Raw genomic sequence first — 21,460 nt, 5'->3', positions numbered from 1 at the left:
CAGCCCATCAGCTATCGCAGCCCTGGCCTCCTCCCCGCCCCTCCCAGCACTGCCGGTGCCCCTCAATCCCAACCCACAGCCCATCAGCTATCGCAGCCCTGGCCTCCTTCCCCGCCCCCCCAGCACTGCCGGTGCCCCTCAATCCCGACCCGCAGCCCATCAGCTATCGCAGCCCTGGCCTCCTCCCCCGCCCCCCCCCCCAGCACTGCTGGTGCCCCTCAATCCCGACCCACAGCCCATCAGCTATCGCAGCCCTGGCCTCCTCCCCCGCCCCCCCCCAGCACTGCCGGTGCCCCTCAGTCCCGACCCGCAGCCCATCTGCTATAGCAGCCCTGGCCTCCCTCCCCGCCCCCCCAGCACTGCCGGTGCCCCTCAATCCCGACCCGCAGCCCATCAGCTATCGCAGCCCTGGTCTCCTTCTCCGCCCCCCCAGCACTGCCGGTGCCCCTCGATCCCGACCAGCAGCCCATCAGCTATCGCAGCCCTGGCCTCCTTCCCCGCCCCCCCAGCACTGCCGGTGCCCCTCAATCCCGACCCACTGCCCCGTTCCATAGATCTGCTGACATATCTCCGTGTTTAATGAGACAACCGCTCTGGGGACTGTGGAGCCCAAATCAGGTCCAGGGAATGACCCACCCCCAGCACCGCACACGACGGCAGCCTGAGAACAGGTAATTTCCTTTATTAAATTCCCCGGGACCTCCCTCCCCCTGGGCGTCATACCCAAGACCCAGGCAGGATCCGCCTCCCCCCCGCCCCAGGGCCTTCCAAGAAGTCCCGCCTCTTCAAGGGCGGTCCTTCCAGGAATGACACCCCGGCAGCACCAGCCAATCAACACCTGCCCACCGCGGTAATGTCACCGCTTCCAGAGGCGGAGCCGGCTGCGGCTGCTTCACCCACGGCGCAGGCTCACCGTGCCAAGGGGAAAACCCAGAGAGCTCCTGGTGGGGAGAGGAAAGACTCCAACGCCCAGGCTGGAGCCCAGGGATGAGCCCCCACTCGGCTCCCAGCCAGGGGCAGCCGAGGCCCTGCGGGGAGCAGGGGTTCTCCCCTGACCACGGGGACAGTGGGCCGCTGCTGAGCCTGCTGGCTCTTCGCCCCAGGCTGGCACCGACTCCGCCATGCAGGGCAGGTGCAGGGTGATCCAGGCCCGATGCCCTGCAGGGCCGGAGAGCAGCGACCTGGAGCAGCTGCCCTGGGACTCCTGGAGGAGAAGGCAACTGGTGGGGTGGGGAGGGACAGAGCCTGGGCCCAGCGACCCTCACACCCATGATGCCTCCAACCCCACCGACCGCTCACGGCCTTTGGGACCGAGCCAGGCGGGAAGAGGTTAAAGGAAGGGAATTAATCTGCAGCCTCAGCAACCACCCCCCACCCCCATCTGAGCCCAGCCCCCCTCCCGGCCTGACCCGCCAGGGCTGGGGTGCTACAACAGGGGGAAGAAGAGTGGGTCACTCCCGGCTGGATCCCGAGAGCTCCAGGGAGCTGTTCTCCAGGGCCCCGTAACCGCCGAGCGGGACCATCTTGACGGCGCCAGCCGGGGCAGCGAGGAAGGGGTGGCGGGTGGCGAAGATCTGGTTGATCTCCATGAAAGTTTTGTTCTTGGTCTCGGGGATGACGATGTAGACGTAAAGCGCCACCAGCACACAGACCCCGCAGAACACCAGGTAGCAGAAGGCGCCGGCTGACATCTGGAGCAACGAGAGAACGCGGCCTCAGAAGGGATTCCCAGCTGGCCCCGGGCCCACCTAGCACTGCATCCCACCAGCCCACTCGTGCCCCTAGTCCTGTTCCCTGCCTCCCACCCCACGGGGCTGTTCCACCGCCCCACTGAGCCTTGGGCACCTCCCCTTCAGCAGGGGCTGGTGCCTTACAATTCCAGGGGGAGGCTGGGCTTGTGGGTAAGATGTTGGGCCAGGATTCAGGAGACCTGGGTTCAAGGCCCTGCTGCGCCACAGTTTCCATGCGTGACCATGGGCTAGTCACTTAGCTGCTCTGTGCCTCCATTCCTCATGTGCGCAATGGGGTGCTGGCACTGACCCGCTGGACGGGACTGGCTGCCAGGAGAAGTCCATTCCCACAGGTGGGGCCCTTGCCCCAAGGTGAGGAGGCCAGGTAGGGCAAACCCAATAGAGAGAAAGGTGGAGCCTCCCCCATGATGTCCCTGGCCAGTGGTTTAATTCTGCCCCTTGGAGAGACCCCTGTAGCATGAGAACGCTCCCCCCGAGGATATTTTTCTTCACGCAGAAGGTTAATGGTGACCAGCTGCTTAACACGCTTATTATTAACAACATGGGAAGGATCTTGAGCCAGAACTGGGAAGGAAAAGGTTAAAGAGGTAAAAGTTAGAGGTATTCAAGTCAGCATGGCCTGATGATGTTCACTTCAGGGTACTTAAGGAGCTAGCTGAAGCAATCTCTGCCCCATTAGCTGCTATTTTTGAGAGAACTGAGGGAGGATGGGGGAAGTCCCAGAGGACTGAAGAAGGGCAAACACAGAACCTATCTTCAAAAAGAGGAATAAAGAGGACCCAGGCAATTACAGACCAGTCAGCCGAACTTCAAGACCTAGAAAGATACTGAACAGATTATTAAACAATCAGTTTTAAGCCCCTGGAGGATAGTAGGGTTATGAAGAATTGCCAGCATGGACTTTGTGACAGTCTGAACCCCTATGATAAATCTTGTACAAAGTACGGCTTGCAAGGTATCATTTGAAAACTCATAATTTGCTGATCATTATTGTTCTGGTAAAATGTGTGTGGCAACATTGTATGTATAGTTATAAGATTCTACCATATGGTATTGCTAAGACATGCTCTAAGTCTGGGGAACAGCCACAAACCAGTTCCTCACAGACAAAAGGCTGGCTGATGCCTTGGCCAGGTGTCCACCAGATTAAATGGGCCGTCACCTGGTTAAATGGCCATTCTTTGGCAGGAAAGAGAGTGTGGGTGAAAAAAAATCTACATCTTGACAAAGGAACAGCTTGCCATTCCCACCCACACAGACTTTCTGTCTCCTGAACCTTGGCTGGAGATGACTCCCAAAGAAGGGAAGGAACTATAGCAAAGGAGTAGAAGTGTACTACATCGCCTCTACCTTTCGCTCTACCCCTGGCATCAGCAACAGCTGAAGAACAAGGAAGCATTGGACTGGGGGAGAGATCCTGCCTGAAAAGAGTTCAGCCAGGAGGACTGAAGAGACACATGAGAGTGACCTTTGCTTTGGATTCATTTAGTTTTGTTAAGTTTGGCATTAGTTGCATTTTACTTTTATTTTCTTGAAACTAATTCTGACTTCTATGCCTCATTACTTGTGATCACTTAGAATCTCTCTTTCTGTAGTTAATAAACTTCTTGTTTTGTTTGATCTAAAGCAACGTGTTTGAACTGAAGTGTTTGGGAAACTCTATTTGAGGTAGCAAGAAGGGTGTGTATGATTTTCTATTAATAAATGACAGACTTTATATGAGCTTGTATTGTCCAGGAGGATGCCGGGCAGTACCAGCCAGACATTTCTGGGGAGCGTTTGGGACTGGGAATGTGCTGGTGCTGCTCTCCAGTGTAATTCATGAGTGGCTGGCTACGACACTCAGACAGTATACCTGGGGCTCGGGAGTGATTTGCATGCTGGAGGCTGTATGTGAGCAGACCAGGAGTGGTAGCTCTCAGAGCAAAGCAGCATAAAGGACCCCCCAGGTTGGAGGACTGAGGGGACACAGCTATTCATTGGTCCCGATTGTACTCTGGGGAATGTCGCACTTTACAGTCAAGGAAAAATCATGCCCAACCAACCTAGTTTCCTTCTGTGAAGGGTAACAGGCCTAGTGTATGGGGCAGTGGGGTGCAGCAGAAGTGATCTATCTCGACTTCATCTCCTGCTGCAGTGAGTTCCTCAGGTTAACAACATGTGGCATGAGACCGTCTTTCACTGGGCTTGTTAAAAACTTGCTGCCCTCTGATTTCGTCCTATTATTCCCTCATGCTCCTCCATCTGTCTGTATCCACCTCTCGTCTATGGGTGGGCTGTTAGCTATCTGAGGCAGGGACCATCTTCCAGTGTGCGTGGACAGCACCTAGCACCCTGATCCCTGACTGGGGCTGCTGGATGCTACCCCAGGCCACACCCATGGCTGGTCATTACCTGTAGGAAGGGGAAGACGAAGCCCACGGTGAAGTTGGAGAGCCAGTTCAGGGACCCCCCCACGATGTAGGCAGCGGGGCGGTGCGACTGCTTGAAGAGCTCCGCGGTCATCAGGAAGGGCACGCCAGCTGGGCGGGTGAGAGGTGGGTTAAACACCTTGTATGCTGGCATGGGATCGCAATCCAGCAACGAGAGGGTTAGCGGAATCTGCGGCGGGTGCCCATGAGGAGACCACGTGCCAGGGGGCTCGAGTCCCACAGACGCCTCTGGGCTGCATCCGGTGGGGGAAGAGGGTAAAGAGCGTCAGTAGCCAGGTGCCAGCCTGGAGTCTCCCAGGAAAAGGCCAAGGTGAAACCCGGGGTCTGGGGCGTGAACCAGGAGTGACTCCGGACTGAAAGGCGTGTGAGTGATCTCAGAATCGGGACCCTCTCTCTCCCTCCCCGCCCCCAGGGCCTGCCCCACCGGGGGTCCAGCAGCCTGCCGAACTGGCTGCTCAAGTCTCTAGCTGCTGTGCAAGTGCCTTTCCGGGGCCCAGAGGGGAGCGGCCCTTGGTGAGAAAACACGGGTTTCTCCAGCGACTCTGCAATCCCCAGCATAGCGCCCTGCCCCTCCCAGAACCAGACACGGCTCACGCATCACACAGCCACTGCCCCCAAGCGCCAGGCTGGTCCCTGGCAAAGGTGCCCTGGAGACTAACGGGCTCCAGCGATTGAGCAGGTACAGCCTGGGCTACTGCCGGGCAAGCTTCCCCATCCCCCACCAATGCACAGCAGCTCAGCCCCGGGGCTGGGCCTCTCTGCTGAGGCTGCTAATGAGGCGGCTGATTGGGCTGCGGGGGGGCTGGTCCAGAGAGCCGGTCACAACAGGTTTGTTCTTCCGCAGAAAAATTTGAAGAAAATGAAAAATCCTTTTAATCAAACTTTTCCACTTAAAATTTTGATTTTTGGCCAAAGTTCGAAAACTGAAATAATTCAATTTGGAAATTCCACCGCGTTGCCTTATGGGAGTTGAAGTACAGGTCTCTCATGCGCCCATTCTCTTCTATAAGCCAGGTTCCCTTGTCGGACTCCATCTCCCATAATGCACCATGGCCTCACCTTTTGCAGGGCAGGTGGTGCATCTTGGGAGCCCCTGGCCATAGTGCACCATGGGAGATGTAGTCCAGCTGAGGAGTTGAGCCCATAGAGGAGAAAGTGGCCATAGGGCAACTGAACTGTAACTCCCATGAGACATCGGGGCAGGATTTCACAGCTGAAATAATTTGGGTTTCAGATATTCCATTTGCTGATGAAAAATCTAAGTTTTCTGCAGAAAGCAGACGCTTTTCATGAAGTTTTGTTGTAGAAAATGCAATTTTTAGATCTGGTTGAAATTTTTTTTTTGATGGACCAGTTTACTGCAGAAAAGTTTAGAAACTATTCAAAATCCAAAGGAGTGTGTCCTTTCGACTCTGTTTCATTCCAACTTTTGTTTAGACTTACATATATATAAAATTATTAACAACATTATTCAAAAAAAGAAAAGGAGGACTTGTGGCACCTTAGAGACTAACCAATTTATTTGAGCATAAGCTTTTGTGAGCTACAGCTCACTAACATGGCTGCTACTCTGAAACCTAACATTATTCAAGTGAAACATTTTGATAAGGTGTTTTCGGTGTTTTCAAATACAACATTTTGGAATGGTTCATTTGGTGAAACAGTCCAACTTTTTAGCCCAATTCAGGACAAAAACAAATTTTATCAGAGGTCGGAATTTCCTGTGGGATGGAAATACCATTTTCTGATCAGCTCTACGAAGTGCTGTTGAAAAATAGTTTTGATGGGAAATTTTTCATTGGCCCAATTTGTCCACCAAGAACTGGGCTGAGACCACTTGTTCATTCCAGGTGAGGGCGGCTGGACACTGCTTACCTGTGGCTGGATTTGAACTGGCTACTTAAAGGTGAAAGACTGCATCCTATTACTGACCCTGTATCCAACCCCATGGGGAAAGCAATTTGAGACATCCAGATACCACAAGGTATTAATTCAAACAGTATTTCAAAGAATTTAAAAATACCATAGAGAAAAGATGGGGCTTTATGCACCACTGCCATCTAGTGTGTGAACTCATAACTGTTCCACTGTGTCTCATCTGCCCTATACTGATAATAATTGAGGGAGATTCTCCTTTCACTCAAGCGTTGGGGCCTGTGCTTTTGGAGCACGAGAGGCCAGTACTATCCCCAGGGTTGCCCTGAAGCCCTGAGTAGCTAGGGGACTTTGAGTTTGTTGCAATATGTACAGTTATGATATTAACCATGATGGTTTGACCAGAACCTCCCAGAGTAGGAAAGCAATCATATGCACTGCCTTTAATAAAGGTTTCAGAGTAGCAGCCGTGTTAGTCTGTATTTCCAAAAAGAAAAGGAGTACTTGTGGCACCTTAGAGACTAACCAATTTGTTTGAGCATAAGCTTTCATGAGCTACAGCTCACTTCATCGGATCCGATGAAGTGAGCTGTAGCTCACGAAAGCTGATGCTCAAATAAATTGGTTAGTCTCTAAGGTGCCACAAGTACTCCTTTTCTTTATGCTTTAATGAAGATACTTAATGCAAAAAAAATTTCACATGGGGAAAAGCAGCCCCTGATGGACCGTTACTCACAGCTTGCCAGGAATAAAATATATATATATATATGTATGTATGTATGTATGTATGTATTTTTAAGTCCGATTCATCATTGTTTGTGAACAATGAGCCATTAAAACCCTAATTAAAGATGTAATTACAGCAAATAAATTCTGGGCTGAGAATGAATTATAGATCTGTTGGCAGCCCCACTCATACATCAGTTGGGTAAACCATTCCAGGCCTCGTTCATCATTTTTAGGGAGCTCTCACTTCCACGCTTATTTAAAGGTGGAAAACCATTCGCCTACTAAGTAAGTAAGAGAAGTTTATTAGCATGTGCAGAAGGGTCTTGAGGAGTTTGCTAAATGTGGGGGGGGTATGGAGGGGAGCAATCTCATCGCAGCCCTCCCTGGATCTGGGTGTGCGAGGGTCTCATCCCAGGACCTTGCATCCTTGGTCCCACCATTGGCCCAGACAAGTCTGCCACGTCCTACCCTACCAGATCAAACCACTGGGCTACCAAGTCCGGCATGGTGCATCCGACCACGCTGTATCCAGCGCTGGTGGGTCAGTTCAATGGCCCGGTCCCCATCAGTGCTGTCACCTGATGTTTCAGAGGAAGGAAAATCCTGACCCTTCATGTACTTGGGCCATTGCTGAATCTGGGAAGTTTCTTCCACCCAGTTCTGCCCATTCACTAGCCCCCCAGCCTGCTCGTCCAGTCTAAGGCTCCCTCCTTCCACACAGGTGCCCCGACATGCAGCCCCCAGCCATTCCGTTGTTTGTTTTAGAGAAGGGAGGCCCTGGCACCCACCTGGTCCCATACAGAAGCCAGCGATGATCCCGATGACGCAGGCTACGCTGAGGTAGCGCATCCAGGGCACCGTAGCCTGGGGAGGGAAGGTGCAGAAGCTGGGGGTGGCTGTACGCTGTTAGACTAACAGCCCAGTTACCGCCTCCTTGCAAAGCAAATTTGGGGAGCTGCTCTGTGGGAAACTGAAGGGCTGAGAGAGAGAAAACCAGCTGCAACATGCCAGGCAAAGTCCTCACACAGCTCGGCCAGTGCCCCTCAGTCCTGACCCACAGCCCCACGCTTTCCCAGTCCTGCCCGCCCAGCTGTGCCGGTGCCCCTCACTCCTGACCCGCAGCCCCCCTGCGCACCCAGCTCTCTCCCAGCCTGCACCAGACGCAAAGTGGCTTTGGCTAAAGAAGCTTCTCTCACGGTTCGAGCCCCAGAGCAGGATCCGGCCCCCGGCTGCCCTGCAGTGATGCCAGTGGGTTGCTCCAGCCTCACTCCAATGTAACTCATCAGCGTGTCCCGAAACAGCCGGCTACAGGGCCCAGCCGACGGGGGCTACGCGAGAGCCCAGCAGCGCTCGCGGGGGCGGGGGCGGTACCCGGGATTAGCGCCCTGGCCCCTGCTGGTCTGAGAGGGAGGTGCCAGGGCGAGGCGCCTCCCCAGCACTGCCAGGGGTGGGACGCTCCTACCTGCAGCACCAGGGCCAAGGTGATGCTGGCGCAGCAGAAGCCCATGAAGGAGAAGCCGATGATGATGAGCGGCCGCCGGCCCAGCTTCTCGATGGTGAAGCACTGCAGGGAAAGGCCAGCGGCACGGGGCGTGTTAGCAGGAGAGGGCATGAGACCCACCAGCCCCCAACACCCGCCCGCCCCACAGGGCACAGAGCGACAACACGCTCAGTCAATAACACATAGCCCAAATATATGACATCACCAGACCCAGTTCTCATTGGCTGACTCAAGAGCTTCAGGGTGAGGGTGGGACACTTACCTGGTAACCTCTCAGACTCCTGGGTTCTTTTCCCAGCCCTGGAGGGAGGGCAGGCTAGTGGTTAGAGCTGGGGGGCACTGGCAGAGTCAGGACTCCTGGGTTCTTTTCCCAGTCCTGGAGGGAGGGCAGGCTAGTGGTTAGAGCTGGGGGGCACTGGCAGAGTCAGGACTCCTGGGTTCTTTCCCCAGTCCTGGAGGGAGGGCAGGCTAGTGGCTAGAGCTGGGGGCACTGGTGGAGTCAGGACTCCTGGGTTCTTTTCCCAGCCCTGGAGGGAGGGCAGGCTAGTGGTTAGAGCAGGGGCCACCGGCATTCTAGGGCCTTGCATGTTGAAAGGGGACAGAGAAGCAGCCGCCTGTCCCCTTCACTCATGGGCTGGAATCCCTTGGCCCAGGGCAGAAGTGACCCAGAGCAGCGGGGCCAAGCTGGCCCCAGCCAGGCCTGAGCTGCCCCAAGTGCCCAGTGGAGGCAGGCAGCTGCTTTGGGGCGCGGGGCGGGCGTGGGGAGCCAGAGCAGCCGCAGCAGCAGGGGGCGTATTGGCAGCAGAACAAATGCTTGTAATTTTAGACCCAATCTTGGCGCATCCATCGGGGGCCACGGATCAATCAGCCCGCCGGGGCCGCCAGCCTGCTGAGCTCCTGCCCGCCGGCTGGGGCCGCTTGCTGCTGGGAGGCCGGGGGCTGAGGGGCTGGGGTCCCTGCCCGGGGTTGCTGCTCACCCAGACCAGGCCACTTGGGGGCCGCCCGCCCCGCGAATCCCACGGGCCGAGGGCTGTAAATCCGCCCAGCGCGGCGCCAACTCTCCGGCTAAGCCAGGCTGGGGTGGAGCCGGGGGCAAGGGGGCTCCTAGCTCAGCCGGCTGGGCGCTGAGGGGAAAAGCCGTGAACCAGCCCCCCCGCCCAGCGACGGGCTCAGCTCACAGGGGTTATTATGGGCTGTTCCGCTGAAGTTAGTATAGCCAGAATGAGCCCTTGGGACCCCTTTCCCCAGCACCCCCCCACCTCGCCCACTGTGACCCCTCCCCCCACCTGCACTGCCTCCTGTCCCCCATCTCACCTGCTGTGACCCCTCCCCGGTGCCCTCTCCCCCACCTGCGTCCCCTCCCAGCCCCCCACTGTGACCCCTCCCCGACCCCGGTTAACACTGCTCAGTGGGGGTCACGCCCCCCCCCCCCCCCGTGTTGCCGGTGCCATGGCGACACTTACGCCGAGCAGGCCGGCCAGCACCTCGATGGCGCCCGTGCCCACGGTGGTGTAGGGGATCTCGGGTCCCGGGATGCCGGCGTGCTGGAAGATGGTGTTGGTGTAGAACCAGATCTGCCGAGGGGGGCGGGGGGAGAGCAGGGGGTCAGTGGTGGAGCTCGGGGGAGAGAGGCCCCCCCGGGACTCAGGAACCACAAGCAGGGGTGGGGGCACCCCTGGGGGCTCTGGCCATGGCACTGCGGGAACCCCCCAGTCGCCGGTTCAAAGCCTGCCTTGGGATGGGACTGGAGGCTGTTCCGACCCAGGGACGCTCGCTGGTTCTGGGTGAGACGAGCTGGGGGGCTCAGCCTAGCTCCTCCTGGGCCAGGGTCCCCATTGCAGGGGCCTGCTGCATGATCAGCACGACTATTTCCCTGCTAGGCCAAGGAGTCAATGGGCCAGGAGGCTCTTGGGAGACAGAAGCCCCTCCAGGGCACGGGGTGAGCTCCCCACCAGGGCCGAAGGTGCAGGGGGACCTGGGGGAGCCCCCCTCTGGGGCAGGGAACATGGGGGGCCGAGGGCAGCTCCCCTCCAGGGCATGGGGCGTGGGCCTGGCAGCACTTACCGCATCGATCCCAGAGAGCTGCATGCCCATGTTGATCACCACCACGGAGAGGGTCTGCCAGCGCACGGAGCCATCCCGCAGGAGCTGCCAGGCGGAGATGGTCTCCACAGAGGAGAGCGAGCGCTGCTCCTCCTGCATCTCCTCCAGCACGTCCCGCACGTCGTCCTTCCCCAGGAACCAGCGCAGCGCTGGGGAGAGCGGTGCAAAGCTAAGGCACTGGGCTGGGACTCAGGTGATCTGGGCTCAATTCCCAGCTGTGCGCCCCTGTGCCTCAGTTCCCATCTGTACAGGCCCTGCCCTGCCCCGCCGGGGTGTGCGGCTGAAGTCAGGAGGATTGGAGGCACCCAGACACTTTATGGTGCAACAAAGAGGGAAATGCCCCTCCGCACATGGCCCTCCCCGGCTTCCCCTGTCAGCAGCCCCAGCACAGAGGACGTCCCTCTGCTGGGTCAGGGCTGGGGGAGGATGCAGCCACCTCTGCAGCACAACGGACTGCGGCTTGAACCCGGGATGCTGGAGAGGTGAGCAGGCAGGAGCCTTCCCGCAGCTGGCTGGGCTGGGAGGGGGGAGGCAGTGCTCTGGATGGTCAGCAGAGCCGTAGCTGATTTGCACCAGCACAGAATCTGGTCCGGGGGCTCTTGGGCCTGCAGTTCCGGGATCATGTGTCTCTTTGGGATTTGGGACGGGGTAGGACACAGTAAGACCTAAACCCCCCTCACACGGTTCTGGGAGCAGCCTGGCCCTCGGGGATACATCAGCCACCCCCACTGCCAGGAGGGCTCCACTCACCATCCGTGGCCTCCCGGATGTTGTTCTTCTCAATCAGAAGGTAGCGGGGGCTCTCGGGGAACCAGTGCAGCAGCAGGAGCTGCAGGAGGGCGGGAATGACCACCAGGGACAGGATGAGTGGCCAGTATCCATCCTGCAACGAGCCAGGCAGGGAGATGCGCTCAGGCAGGACCAAATCAACCCAGACCACCCCTGAGGGGTGTTTGTCCAACCTCCTTCCTAGACACCTCCAGTGATGGGATTTCACAACCTCCCTCAGGTGCCTATTCCAGATCTTAACTACCATAGAGTTAGAAACGTTTCCCTCCTGTCTCCAGACTACATGTGCCCAGGGTTTTAACCTTTCCTCATTAATGATCTGGAGGATGGGGTGGACTGCACCCTCAGCAAGTTCATGGATGACACCAAGCTGGTGGGAGAGGGTAGATATGCTGGAGGGTAGCGATAGGGTCCAGAGTGACCTAGACAAATTGGAGGATGGGGCCAAAAGAAATCTGATGAGGCTCAACAAGGACAAGTGCAGAGTCCTGCACCTAGGAAGGAAGAATCCCATACACCGCTACAGGCTGGGGACCGACTGGCTAAGCAGCAGTTCTGCAGAAAAGGACCTGGGGATGACAGTGGACGAGAAGCTGGATATGAGTCAGCAGTGTGCCCTTGTTGCCAAGAAGGCTAACGGCATATTGGGCTGCATTAGTAGGAGCATTGCCAGCCGATCGAGGGAAGTGATTATTCCCCTCTATTCAGCACTGGGGAGGCCACATCTGGAGTGTTGTGTCCAGTTTTGGGCCACCCACTACAGAAGGGATGTGGACAAATTGGAGAGAGTCCAGCAGAGGGCAACGAAAATGATTACGAGGAGAGGCTGAGGGAACTGGGGATGTTTAGTCTGCAGAAGAGAAGAGTGAGGGGGGATTTGATAGCTGCTTTCAACTACCTGAAAGGGGGTTCCAAAGGGGATGGATCTGGACTGTTCTCAGTGGTAGCAGATGACAGAACAAGGAGTAATGGTCTCAAGTTGCAGTGGGGGAGGTTCAGGTTGGATATTAGGAAAAACCTTTTCACTAGGAAGGTGGTGAAGCACTGGAATGGGTTACCTAGGGAGGTGGTGGAATCTCCTTCCTTAGAGGTTTTTAAGGCCCAGCTTGACAAAGCCCTGGCTGGGATGATTTAGTTGGGGATGGGTCCTGCTTTGAGCAGGGGGTTGGACTAGATGACCTCCTGAGGTCCCTTCCAACCCTGACATTCTATGATTCTAATGTCTAATTTAAATCTCCCTTGCTGCAGATTAAGCCCATTGCTTCTTGTCCTGCCTTCAGTGGACATGGAGAACAATTGATCCCTGTCGCCTTGCTACCAGCCCTTCACATATGCGCAGTCTGTACCCAGATCCCCCTCAGCCCTCCTGTCTGCAGACTACACATGCCCAGGGTTTTAACCTTTCCTCAGAGATCAGCCTTTCCAAACCTTTGATCCTCTCTGCTGCTCTCCGCTGGACTCCCCCACTTTCCTAAAGTGCGGCACCTGGAACTGGACACAGGACTCCAGCCGAGCGAGACGATCACCTCCCGGGTGGGACGTACGGCCACCCAGTTAATACTCCCTGGCCTGATCTCAGCCTCTTTGGCAGAGCCCCTGGAACCCTGAGATCCTTGTCAGAGCAGCCAGTTCTTGCAGAGCAGCTGCAGAACCAGGCAGGCCCCGTGCACAGCTGTGCATGTGATCTTTCCTCCCCAAGCGTAGCGCTTTGCACAGCGGACACGGGATCCTGGAGACCCCCAGGAGACGCCCCCATCCCTGGCCACCCTCCCGCGGGGCCGGAGCTCACGGGGGCTGGGGGCTGGGAGGAAGCAGCAGCGGTTCAGGGGCATTTCAGCAGCACTGACCTCCCCCAGCAGCTCCGGCAGGCCCAGGACTTGAGCGGAGAAGACCCCCAGGCAGATGAAGATGCTGGGCACCAGGCCCAGGAAGCCACGCAGGGTCTTGGGGGCGATTTCTCCCAGGTACATGGGCACCGCGCTGAGACAGATACCTGGGGGGGAGAAGGAGACGGGGGGAGGGGGGCAGGGCAAGGAGCAGCCACGCGGGATGTGGAGGCGGCGGGGGAGGGAATTGGAGTCACACTGGGCACCAGGCAGGGCACCCTCTGGATCCCCCCTAGACCCAATACCCCAACTGGGACGGAGGAGCAGCTCCCCGGGCAGGCTCCAGCCAAGCTCCTCTCCTCCCAGAAAGCCCTGGGGCTGGCTGTTCAATCCCGGGACACCGCTCTTGGTCATGAGCCACTTTGACCCCCAGGAGGGCACCAGCGATGGGCACTGCCCCAGCGGGTCCGTCCTGCCTCCCTCCTCCCGCCCGTGCAGCAGCCCAACCCCATGCCGGACAGAGCCGCGGCCATGTGCGCGTCTGGGCTGGCACCGGCGGGTCCCGTTCCTGCCGCAGAGGGAGATGCAAACCCGCCAGGCGCTGGGTTAGTGAGGGGTGGAGCAGGGCCAGCGCCGAGGCGGGCCTGGCTGGGTGCCGGAGCCAAGCAAAGCCCCTGGAAGGCGGTGGGGCAGCCCACGCAGGGCGTTACCTGAATGCAGCCCCATGACGAAGCGGCCAGCCATGACCATCTCGGGCGACTCCAGGTAGCGGCTGAAGCCCATCAGAAAGCCGGCCAGGAAGACGAGCAGCGTGCTCCGCACAAGGGTGCCGTTCCTAGCAGGGGGGCAGGCAGGACATCAGCCCTCCACCTGGCATGGGCCCCCCTTCTGCAGGGCATGACGCTCCCGCAGGATGCTCCGTGCTCTCTCTTCCCCCATCCAACAGCCGTTCCCTGCTCTTCTCCATCCCAGCCCCATGGGGAGCTTGGGGGGGGGCATTCCTGGCAGCTCTCCCTGCCCCCATAAGAGTGGGGCATGTGTCAGGCTGGCTTCTCCTCTCCGCTATCCCTGGCAGGGCTTAATGCTGCTGGCTCCATTTGATGGGCATCCCCCTGCTCCATCTGGTCTAGAGGCGGGCACCCCATGACTGGCACCGGGGCAGACAAGCCACCATCCTCCCCTCTATTTCCTCTAGCCAGGCTACGGGTGCACCCCCTATGGGCCCCCTGTCCTGCCCCCCTCCTGCACCCGTCTTACCTCCCGTATCGAGTGACGAGCATCCCGACTGGAAACGAGCCCACCAGCCCCCCCAGGGCGAAGACCGAGACGGTCAGCGAATACATGACGGTGAGCAGCTCCTGGCTCAGGCTCTGCCCGTAGCGCCGGGACCAGGTGGTGTTGTAGAAGGCCTTTATGTGCTGCAAGGCAGAGAGACGGGGGCTAGCAGAGCGGGGTGCCCACGGCGCTTGGATTGCCGGCCCTGCGGCGTCTTTGAATGTGTCTGTAACACACCCAGCTCCTGATCATTTCAGGGCTTCCTCTCTCAGCACCTCAGAGAGCTGGTCCCGCTTCCCCTCGCACCAGAGCGGCTTGAAATGCAGGATTTGGGGGGCGGGAAATCCCAACATTTCAAACTTCACTTCCATTCCAAACCAGGAACGAAAACAGCCAATTTCAAAATGTCCTGCGCCAGGGAATTCCGGGAAATACATCGTTTCGGGTCCATTGAAACCTCCCGTTTTAGCAACGCCGCGAGCTTCCCTTCCAAGTTATCTGATATTGTCCACAACCACCTCGGATTTCAAACCAAAACGGTTTCCAGATGACCAACGGAAACGGGCCATTCTGGCGAGGTCAAAGCAAACAGTCCGACCGGGGCCCACGCGTGGCTTCACAGTCTTTTCCCGGTGAAACGTCGTCAAAAAGGACACGTTTCCCTGGGAAGTTTAGATTTCGACAAAACGGCAAAACCGTTCTCCTAGGAAATCTTCAACCCGCTCTGCTGCTCCCTGTGCCGGGGGGGCTGGGTTACCAAGCCCCTGATCTGACCCCACGATGCTTTGTGATCCGACCTGTTAGTACCAGTGCGAGAACTTCCCAAAGGTAATTAGTAAGGGGAGGCTCTTCCTTCCACGTCAGCGCTAAGCCATGGTGCTAGGGGGCGCTGTGGGGGTGGGTAAATGTTGGTCCTGCCCGGTCGTGGTCAGTAAAGTTCCCATGGGGCGTTTCGTCAGAGTCGGGGTGTGAGCAGGGCATCCTCCTGGCTCAGGTGATCCCGTCCTGATCCCCTCATTTCTCCCCGCAGCGTCACCTGGATGCTGCCTCTCTTTTCCTGCTCCTAGGCCTGCTGCTCAACACCCCAGAGGTGGCCGCACTGCGGTCAGTATAATTCATCTGCCTGCTGGAGACCCGCTGGGTCAAGGTATCTGCCTGGCTTAGGATTTCCCAGTCCGGGGAGGGAGCGACTTTCCCCCGCAAAGACAGACAGACAGACACAGCTCTTACCACAGCCGGCGAGTTCACCACCGCCAGGTTGTAGCCGTAAAGCAGGGAGGAGCCGAAGGAAGCCAGCAGGGTGGTGGCGAGCAGTGGAAAGGTGAGGTGCTGGGAGAGAGGAGAGACACGAGCAGGCGTCAGTGCAGCCCTGGCCAGGGGTCTGACGCAGCCCCGGCAGGAGGGGGAAGACGGCAGAGCCGTGAGCTGCTCTCCCCGCCCCGCACCCAGCCCCTCTCTGCGAGGTCACAAGTGAAATGAGCTGCTGGGGGGGGGCTGTGTGTCTCATCTCTCCACCCTTGTGCGCCCAGCACAGGAGCTCCTGCCTGCAGGATGGGGGGCACCTGGCTCCCGCTGGGCCCCGGGGAAAGGGCAGTGAGGAGGAGCGGCTGGAGCTCCAATCCCACCGCCAGTCGAGCGTCTCCGGCCACAGGTCACCCGGGTGGGACACGCAGCTGGCCCCAGCGGTGAAAACCGGATGCTCCCATGCACCCAACGTGGCTCCAGCTTCTCCCAGCTTTCACTGTGGCCGCCTGACCTGGCTGCAGCCAAAGCGATGCCTGGCAGCCCAGCTGGAGTGCCCCCGAGGCCCAGCAAGCTCCCCTGCCCCATATGCTCACTCCCGGGTCCCATGCAAGGCTCTGGGCTTGGTCTGTCGTGGGCTGGGCTCTCTCAGGGACTTTAGTAACCGAGTGCTCAGCGGTGCTACACTGGTCAGCCACGGGCTGGCGCCGTGTGCGACGTACGTGGTGGCAGAGCCGTGTCGGGCCCAGGCTATTAGAGATACGAGCGCGTCTCTCTCACCCACAGACGTTGGTACGATAAAAGATACTCCTTCCCCGCACCCTGCCTCTCTCATAGCTTCTCTGAGCATGCAACAGCTTGCCCTGGCACTGCATGAAAGAACCTGGGGTCTCTCTCTGGGCTGGAAGCCCAGTCATCAGCCCATATCGGACACATGACATGGCGTCAGAAGTAAAGGTCGCCTCGCAGGTGGAGAACAGAAAGAGAAGGAAAGTAGCAGCAAAGGCTGCAAATGGAAGGGCGGGGAGGAGTCCCGAAGGCAGACGGATCCCCCCAAGGAGCCACTCCTTCCAGGCCCCAGAGAGCCGCACGGCCGAGTGGGCAGACTGGACCTGCACCCTGCAAGATATCACCCTGCAGCTGAACTCCAGCAGGAAACCGAAGCCATCCCTGTTCGCTCGTTAGCCTACGCTGCGGGGAGCAGGCAGAGCCTGTCTTTTAACCTTTCCCCTTTACCGAAGACAGTGGTAGGGCTCCGGCGGGGTTTGACGCACACTTTCCACCTCAGAGAACCGTGGTGCACGAAAGGGCCTTTTGGCTGGAGAATTCAACAACCAGGGCAGCTGTTAGCGGAGCTTTGTGGGCCTTGAAGGAAGGTGCTGAGGACGACACCGATTACAGAGCTCGCTGCAGAAGACGGGCTGAGCCCAGCCCCAGCGGGCAAGACCAGAGTGTGCGGCGAAACCTTTCCCCAGTGAGGGATGTGCATTAGACAGTGACCCTCTGTCCCTCGCAGGGAGGGGGGGGCATCACCGGACACCTGGGGACAGAGCTGAGTCTGAGGCCTAGACACCAGGGGCTGAGTTTTGGTGGGGGGGGGGTGAGCGCTGGGCCTGCCGATAGCTTTGTTGAAAGCCGCAGGGCTCAGCATCGCCGGCCAAGGAACATCAGGCACTGGAGAAAGGGCAGGAGGGAGCGGACGGGCTGGGCTGGGGGTTCAGGTACCGGGCTGGAACTCAGCAGATCTGAGCGCTAAGCCCAGCTCTGTGTAACCTGTTACAGGTCAGACAAGAACTGGGGTCCCCCCCCGCAAGGTGCAAAGACATCCTGGGGTGACCAGGGGCAAGTCAATGTCTCTGGGCCTCATTCCGCTTTCTGTAAAATGGGGTTCACCTACCTTTTGTCTGTCTGGTCAATGGTGATTGTAATCTCCTGGGGGGTGGGGACTGTTGTATATACAGCACCTAGCACAGTGGCAATAATCGAGCTGCGAGAGGAGGAGAACCCGGCCAAGCGTTTCGCTGTGTGGGCGGCTGGGCAGGGCCGTAGCTCGGGGTTATTCTGCAGAAAGAATCAGCGAGGCCTAGCCAAAGCCTGGGTCTGAGGACCTAGGGACTGGTCCAGATTGAAGATGATGCCAGACACCCACGAGGAGACGTCACGCGGCAACAGGCCATGGGCAACACGGCCCAGCAGAGGCTTCAGAGCAGCAGCATCAACCATGCGCTCCCAGTTGTGCCCGCCTGGTGCAGCTAGGGCAGCGAGGCAGGAAAGGAACCCGCCCCAGCGGGCAGAATGGAGAAAGGGGGTGGCCAGCTGAGTACCTCTCCTGCCCAGGATCAAAAAGCAACAGAGGGCAGGGTGGCATGGTCCCCACCCCCTGGGAAGGCGTCCTGTCACTGCATTGCCCTGCAATGGCCCAGCACCACCATCACCCCAGGCTGCCCCTGCCGCCACGCTCACTGTTCAAAATGTACTTCTTGTTTCCAGTCCCAGCTTCAACTTCCAGCCACTGGATCGTGTTTCCGCCACCGGCGCTCCCCTGACCCTCACCCGCTCAGTGCCATCCCACCGCTCCCCCCACGCTGGCCCTTCCGTGCCCCCCTGCCAGGGGAGCGCAGCTGCAGCCCCCCCGCCCCCACATGCCGGTTCTCTTCTGCGATGGGAGCCGGGCAGCCCTCGAAATCCAGTTCCAAACCCTGGCGCTTCAGAGCCTCCGGCGCTTCGAAGTTGGGCTGTTTCTGCAGGCGCCTGTCTGCCTCCTGAGGGGCTTGGCAGACAAATCTCACCAGCGAGCGCACGGCCGGACTCGCCCTGGAAAACTGGCACCGACGGGCTTTGTTTGGGAGGCGCGGCTGGATAATCGCAGCGTGCGCCCTACGGCCTCTGCCCGTCTCTCAGCTTCGCCACCTTTCACCTAGACCAGCGGCTCTCAACCTATTGACCATTGTGGGCCGCATCCAGGACCGGCTGTATGGCCCTGAGGATGTCATATGGGCCGCAAACGGCCCACGGGCCGCAGGTTGAGAACCACTGACCTAGACAGTTGGGGAGCGGGCGGCGCCCACTGGCCTTTCTGCCTGAAAACGCCTCCTCTCTCCCAGTCTCTCTCTCGCTGGGCATTTTCCAGCCCCCTCGTCCCCCGCCACCCCCAGTGTTTCTCCGTCGCTTTCTCCCGCCCCATTTTTGTCTCTCTGCCTTGGTTATAAAACTCCCTAGCTCTGCAGCCACCCTGAGGGGAGAACTGGGCCTGGCTCAGCAGCGCCTCCCTCTGGCCCTTTGTGTAGAAGCCCAAAAGTTGGGGAGTGGGGATGGGGGGTCCCTTGTTTAACTTGGCCTGGCGAAAGGGGTGGGAGATGCCAATAGGGCTGGGGGAGGGGGAAGGGGGAGCAAGTTCCTTCAGCCGTCACTTTTAATCCCCTCGCCCCAGTTCTAGCCAGGCCCATCCCCAAGTCCCAGCAGCTAGCGGGTGTGAACAGGGACCGGGCCGACCCTGGGCAGCGCCCCGCTTCAGTCAGCGGCTCTGGGAGGGGGGGGTCCCTTTGGAACCAGCTGGTCGCTGTGCAGGAATGGGGGGTTTGCTCACTGCTCCCCAATGAGGCCATGCAGAACCAGGGAGCGGGGGGGAATACAACAGGGTTTGTTCCCAAGTTGGGTGAGACTGGGGGTCCCTGAAAGACCCCACCGGCTGCACCTCATTTTTCTGGGGACCCTCCTGCCATGGGCCTGCAGCGCCCCCAGCCCAGCCCATGCCGGGCCTGACACGGGCCTCACCTGCATGGGAGGCTCTGCCACGAAGCTGCCTATTGCTCCCCGGGGCAGCAACTTCTCCTTAGTGCAACTGCTTCCTGAGAGTGAGCGAACCCTCGCACCCCCGGGACACAGCCCAGTGTTGGTCCTGGCTCGTAGCCAGGGATGTCACAGGACCGAGCAGTACCAGGTCTGCCTCAGCATTGCGCAGTGAGTCCACAGCAAAGATGGGACTAGAACCCAGGAGCCCCCTCTTGCTCTAACCACTAGACCCCACTCCCCTCCCAGAGCTGGGATAGAACTCAGGACTCCTGGCTCCCAGTGCCCCCGCTCTAACCACTACACCCCTCTCAGAGCCGGGATAAAACCCAGGAGTCCTGGCTCCCAACCCCTCCCCCTAACCACTGGACCCCACTCTTCTCCTCTCAGAGCTGGGAGAGAACCCAGGAGTCCTGGCTCCCAGCGCCCCCGCTCTAACCACTACACCCCTCCCAGAGCCGGGATAGAACCCAGGAGTCCTGGCTCCCAGCCCCTCCCCCTAACCACTACACCCCACTCCCCTCCCAGAACTGGGACAGAACCCACAGTCCTGACAAATTGAGATATCCCCCCCAAACCCTCAAAGCAGGGGGGTTATGCCAGCCCAGTGGCCGACATCCCTGCGCTGCCCCGGCCCCAGGAATGGTAGCTGGGAGCTGCAGCCGGCTCCAGGTTGCCCAAGTCGCGTGCAGGTCTAATCCCCCTAATCCCACCCGGAACGCCAGCCGGGGCAGCCGGCCGGCGCAGAGAGCCTGGCAGGGAGGCAGTGGGTGGGCTGGGGCCAGGGAGGGAAGCCCAGGAGCCCCCCTCCCCCAGCCAGGTCACTCACCCCGGTGATCCGTCGGTGGGCGTGCAGGGCAGGTTTCCCCTCCATCGGGGCGATGCAGGCCCTAGAGAGGCAGAGGATGGGGCCGCCTGACTGCAGCCCTCTCGCTCATTTCAGCACTTACTTTATTTGACTTTTTTTTAAAGCAGGGAGGAAAAATCAGAGGGAGAGGGGGGGAATTGCTTGATGCCCGCGAAGCCATTGGAGGATTCCTGGCCAGGGAGAGGTGGGCCCTGGGGCCTCCCCGCTTGATTGATGGGCAGAAGAGGCGAGAGGCCTTGCACAGCGGCAGCCGACCCAACGGGGTGAGGTGGGGCACGGTGCCCTCGGTTCAGCCCTGCAGGGCAGAAGGGAATCACATGACAGCTAAAGTGATTTGCTTTGCCTTTCGGGAGGAGGGAGATGTTGCAGCTCATTAGTCGGAGGGGCTGGACCTTTCCACGTTTAACCCTCTGGGCACCGGGGCAGCCCCGGGGAGATCTGCCCTGGAGAATGTGGCCGGCCGCCACCAGCTTCTTCAGCAGCTCATGTGGTGCCCCCGGCTGAGGTCCCGTCAAAGGCACCGGGCTGAAGGAGCTGCCTGTGGATTGTGCCCTGGACTGCAGGCAGCTGGAGGAGCAGGGTCACAGGCTATCAGGGGCCCGGTTCGATTACGGAGGAGCCCGCAGAGCCACGTGTCTCCATGGCGGGAGGCGCTTGGGTCCGGGCTCAGCGTTGCCACGTGTCGAGCGAGACCCACCTGCCCCGCTGGCCTGCACCCAGACCAGGAAATCACGGCGGCCTTTCTCAGCCCAAACCCGACGGCCTCCCCTGCCACGCTGGGCGGGGGCTCGGGCTGACGGCTCACTCGCTGGGCGGGGGCTATCCAAACCTGGCACCCCCTCAGCGGGTAGCTCTGTGCACTCAGCAACAGCCCATCCTGCCATCGGGTCACGGCCAGCTTTTCCTTCACTGCTCAGCAAGGGGGTGGGCGGATGGTGGCGTGTGGCTGCTGGCATCCGTATCACCAGGCCACAAAAGGCGGCATCAAACCGTTGACAAGTATCGTCAGCATCCGGATCAGGAGAGAAGTTACCTGTTGGGTCATCTGCACGTGTACGTTGCTTGTCAAGCCAAGCTCACGCAGGACATCCATGGAATGGGAGCTGTCCTTATAGGGCACGTCTACACTAGAGTCAGATTGGGAGTCACACCTCCCAGCTCGTGTAGACGTCCCCCCACCGGTTCTGCTCGAACTAGCTGCTCTGTTGACTTCCTGCCTCCCAAACCAACCCACTGCGGCCCCTTGCAAACCGGGGCACTCGCGCAAACGCCCCCCCTCC

At 59.1% G+C, this 21,460-nt stretch overlaps 1 protein-coding gene across 1 annotated transcript; it reads right to left on the bottom strand.

Moving 5' to 3' along the window:
- Positions 1-1,417: 1,417 nt before the first annotated feature.
- On the bottom strand, positions 1,418-20,489 carry LOC141991219 (solute carrier family 2, facilitated glucose transporter member 9-like). The gene is made up of 12 exons (XM_074959482.1): positions 20,142-20,489; positions 15,512-15,610; positions 14,264-14,424; positions 13,717-13,841; positions 13,028-13,173; positions 11,142-11,274; positions 10,353-10,540; positions 9,752-9,862; positions 8,250-8,351; positions 7,576-7,651; positions 4,146-4,273; positions 1,418-1,691 (listed from the first exon to the last, which is right to left on the bottom strand). Exons 1-12 carry the CDS (start codon positions 20,184-20,186, stop codon positions 1,452-1,454), a joined length of 1,554 nt encoding a protein of 517 aa, XP_074815583.1. The 5' UTR covers positions 20,187-20,489; the 3' UTR covers positions 1,418-1,451.
- Between the last annotated feature and the right edge of the window lie 971 nt (positions 20,490-21,460).

The sequence above is a fragment of the Natator depressus genome, chromosome 7 (genome assembly GCF_965152275.1).
Source record: "Natator depressus isolate rNatDep1 chromosome 7, rNatDep2.hap1, whole genome shotgun sequence".
Lineage (NCBI taxonomy): Eukaryota > Metazoa > Chordata > Testudines > Cheloniidae > Natator > Natator depressus.
Note: the sequence above shows the minus strand (reverse complement) of the source record. Positions and strands in the feature narration are given on the sequence as shown.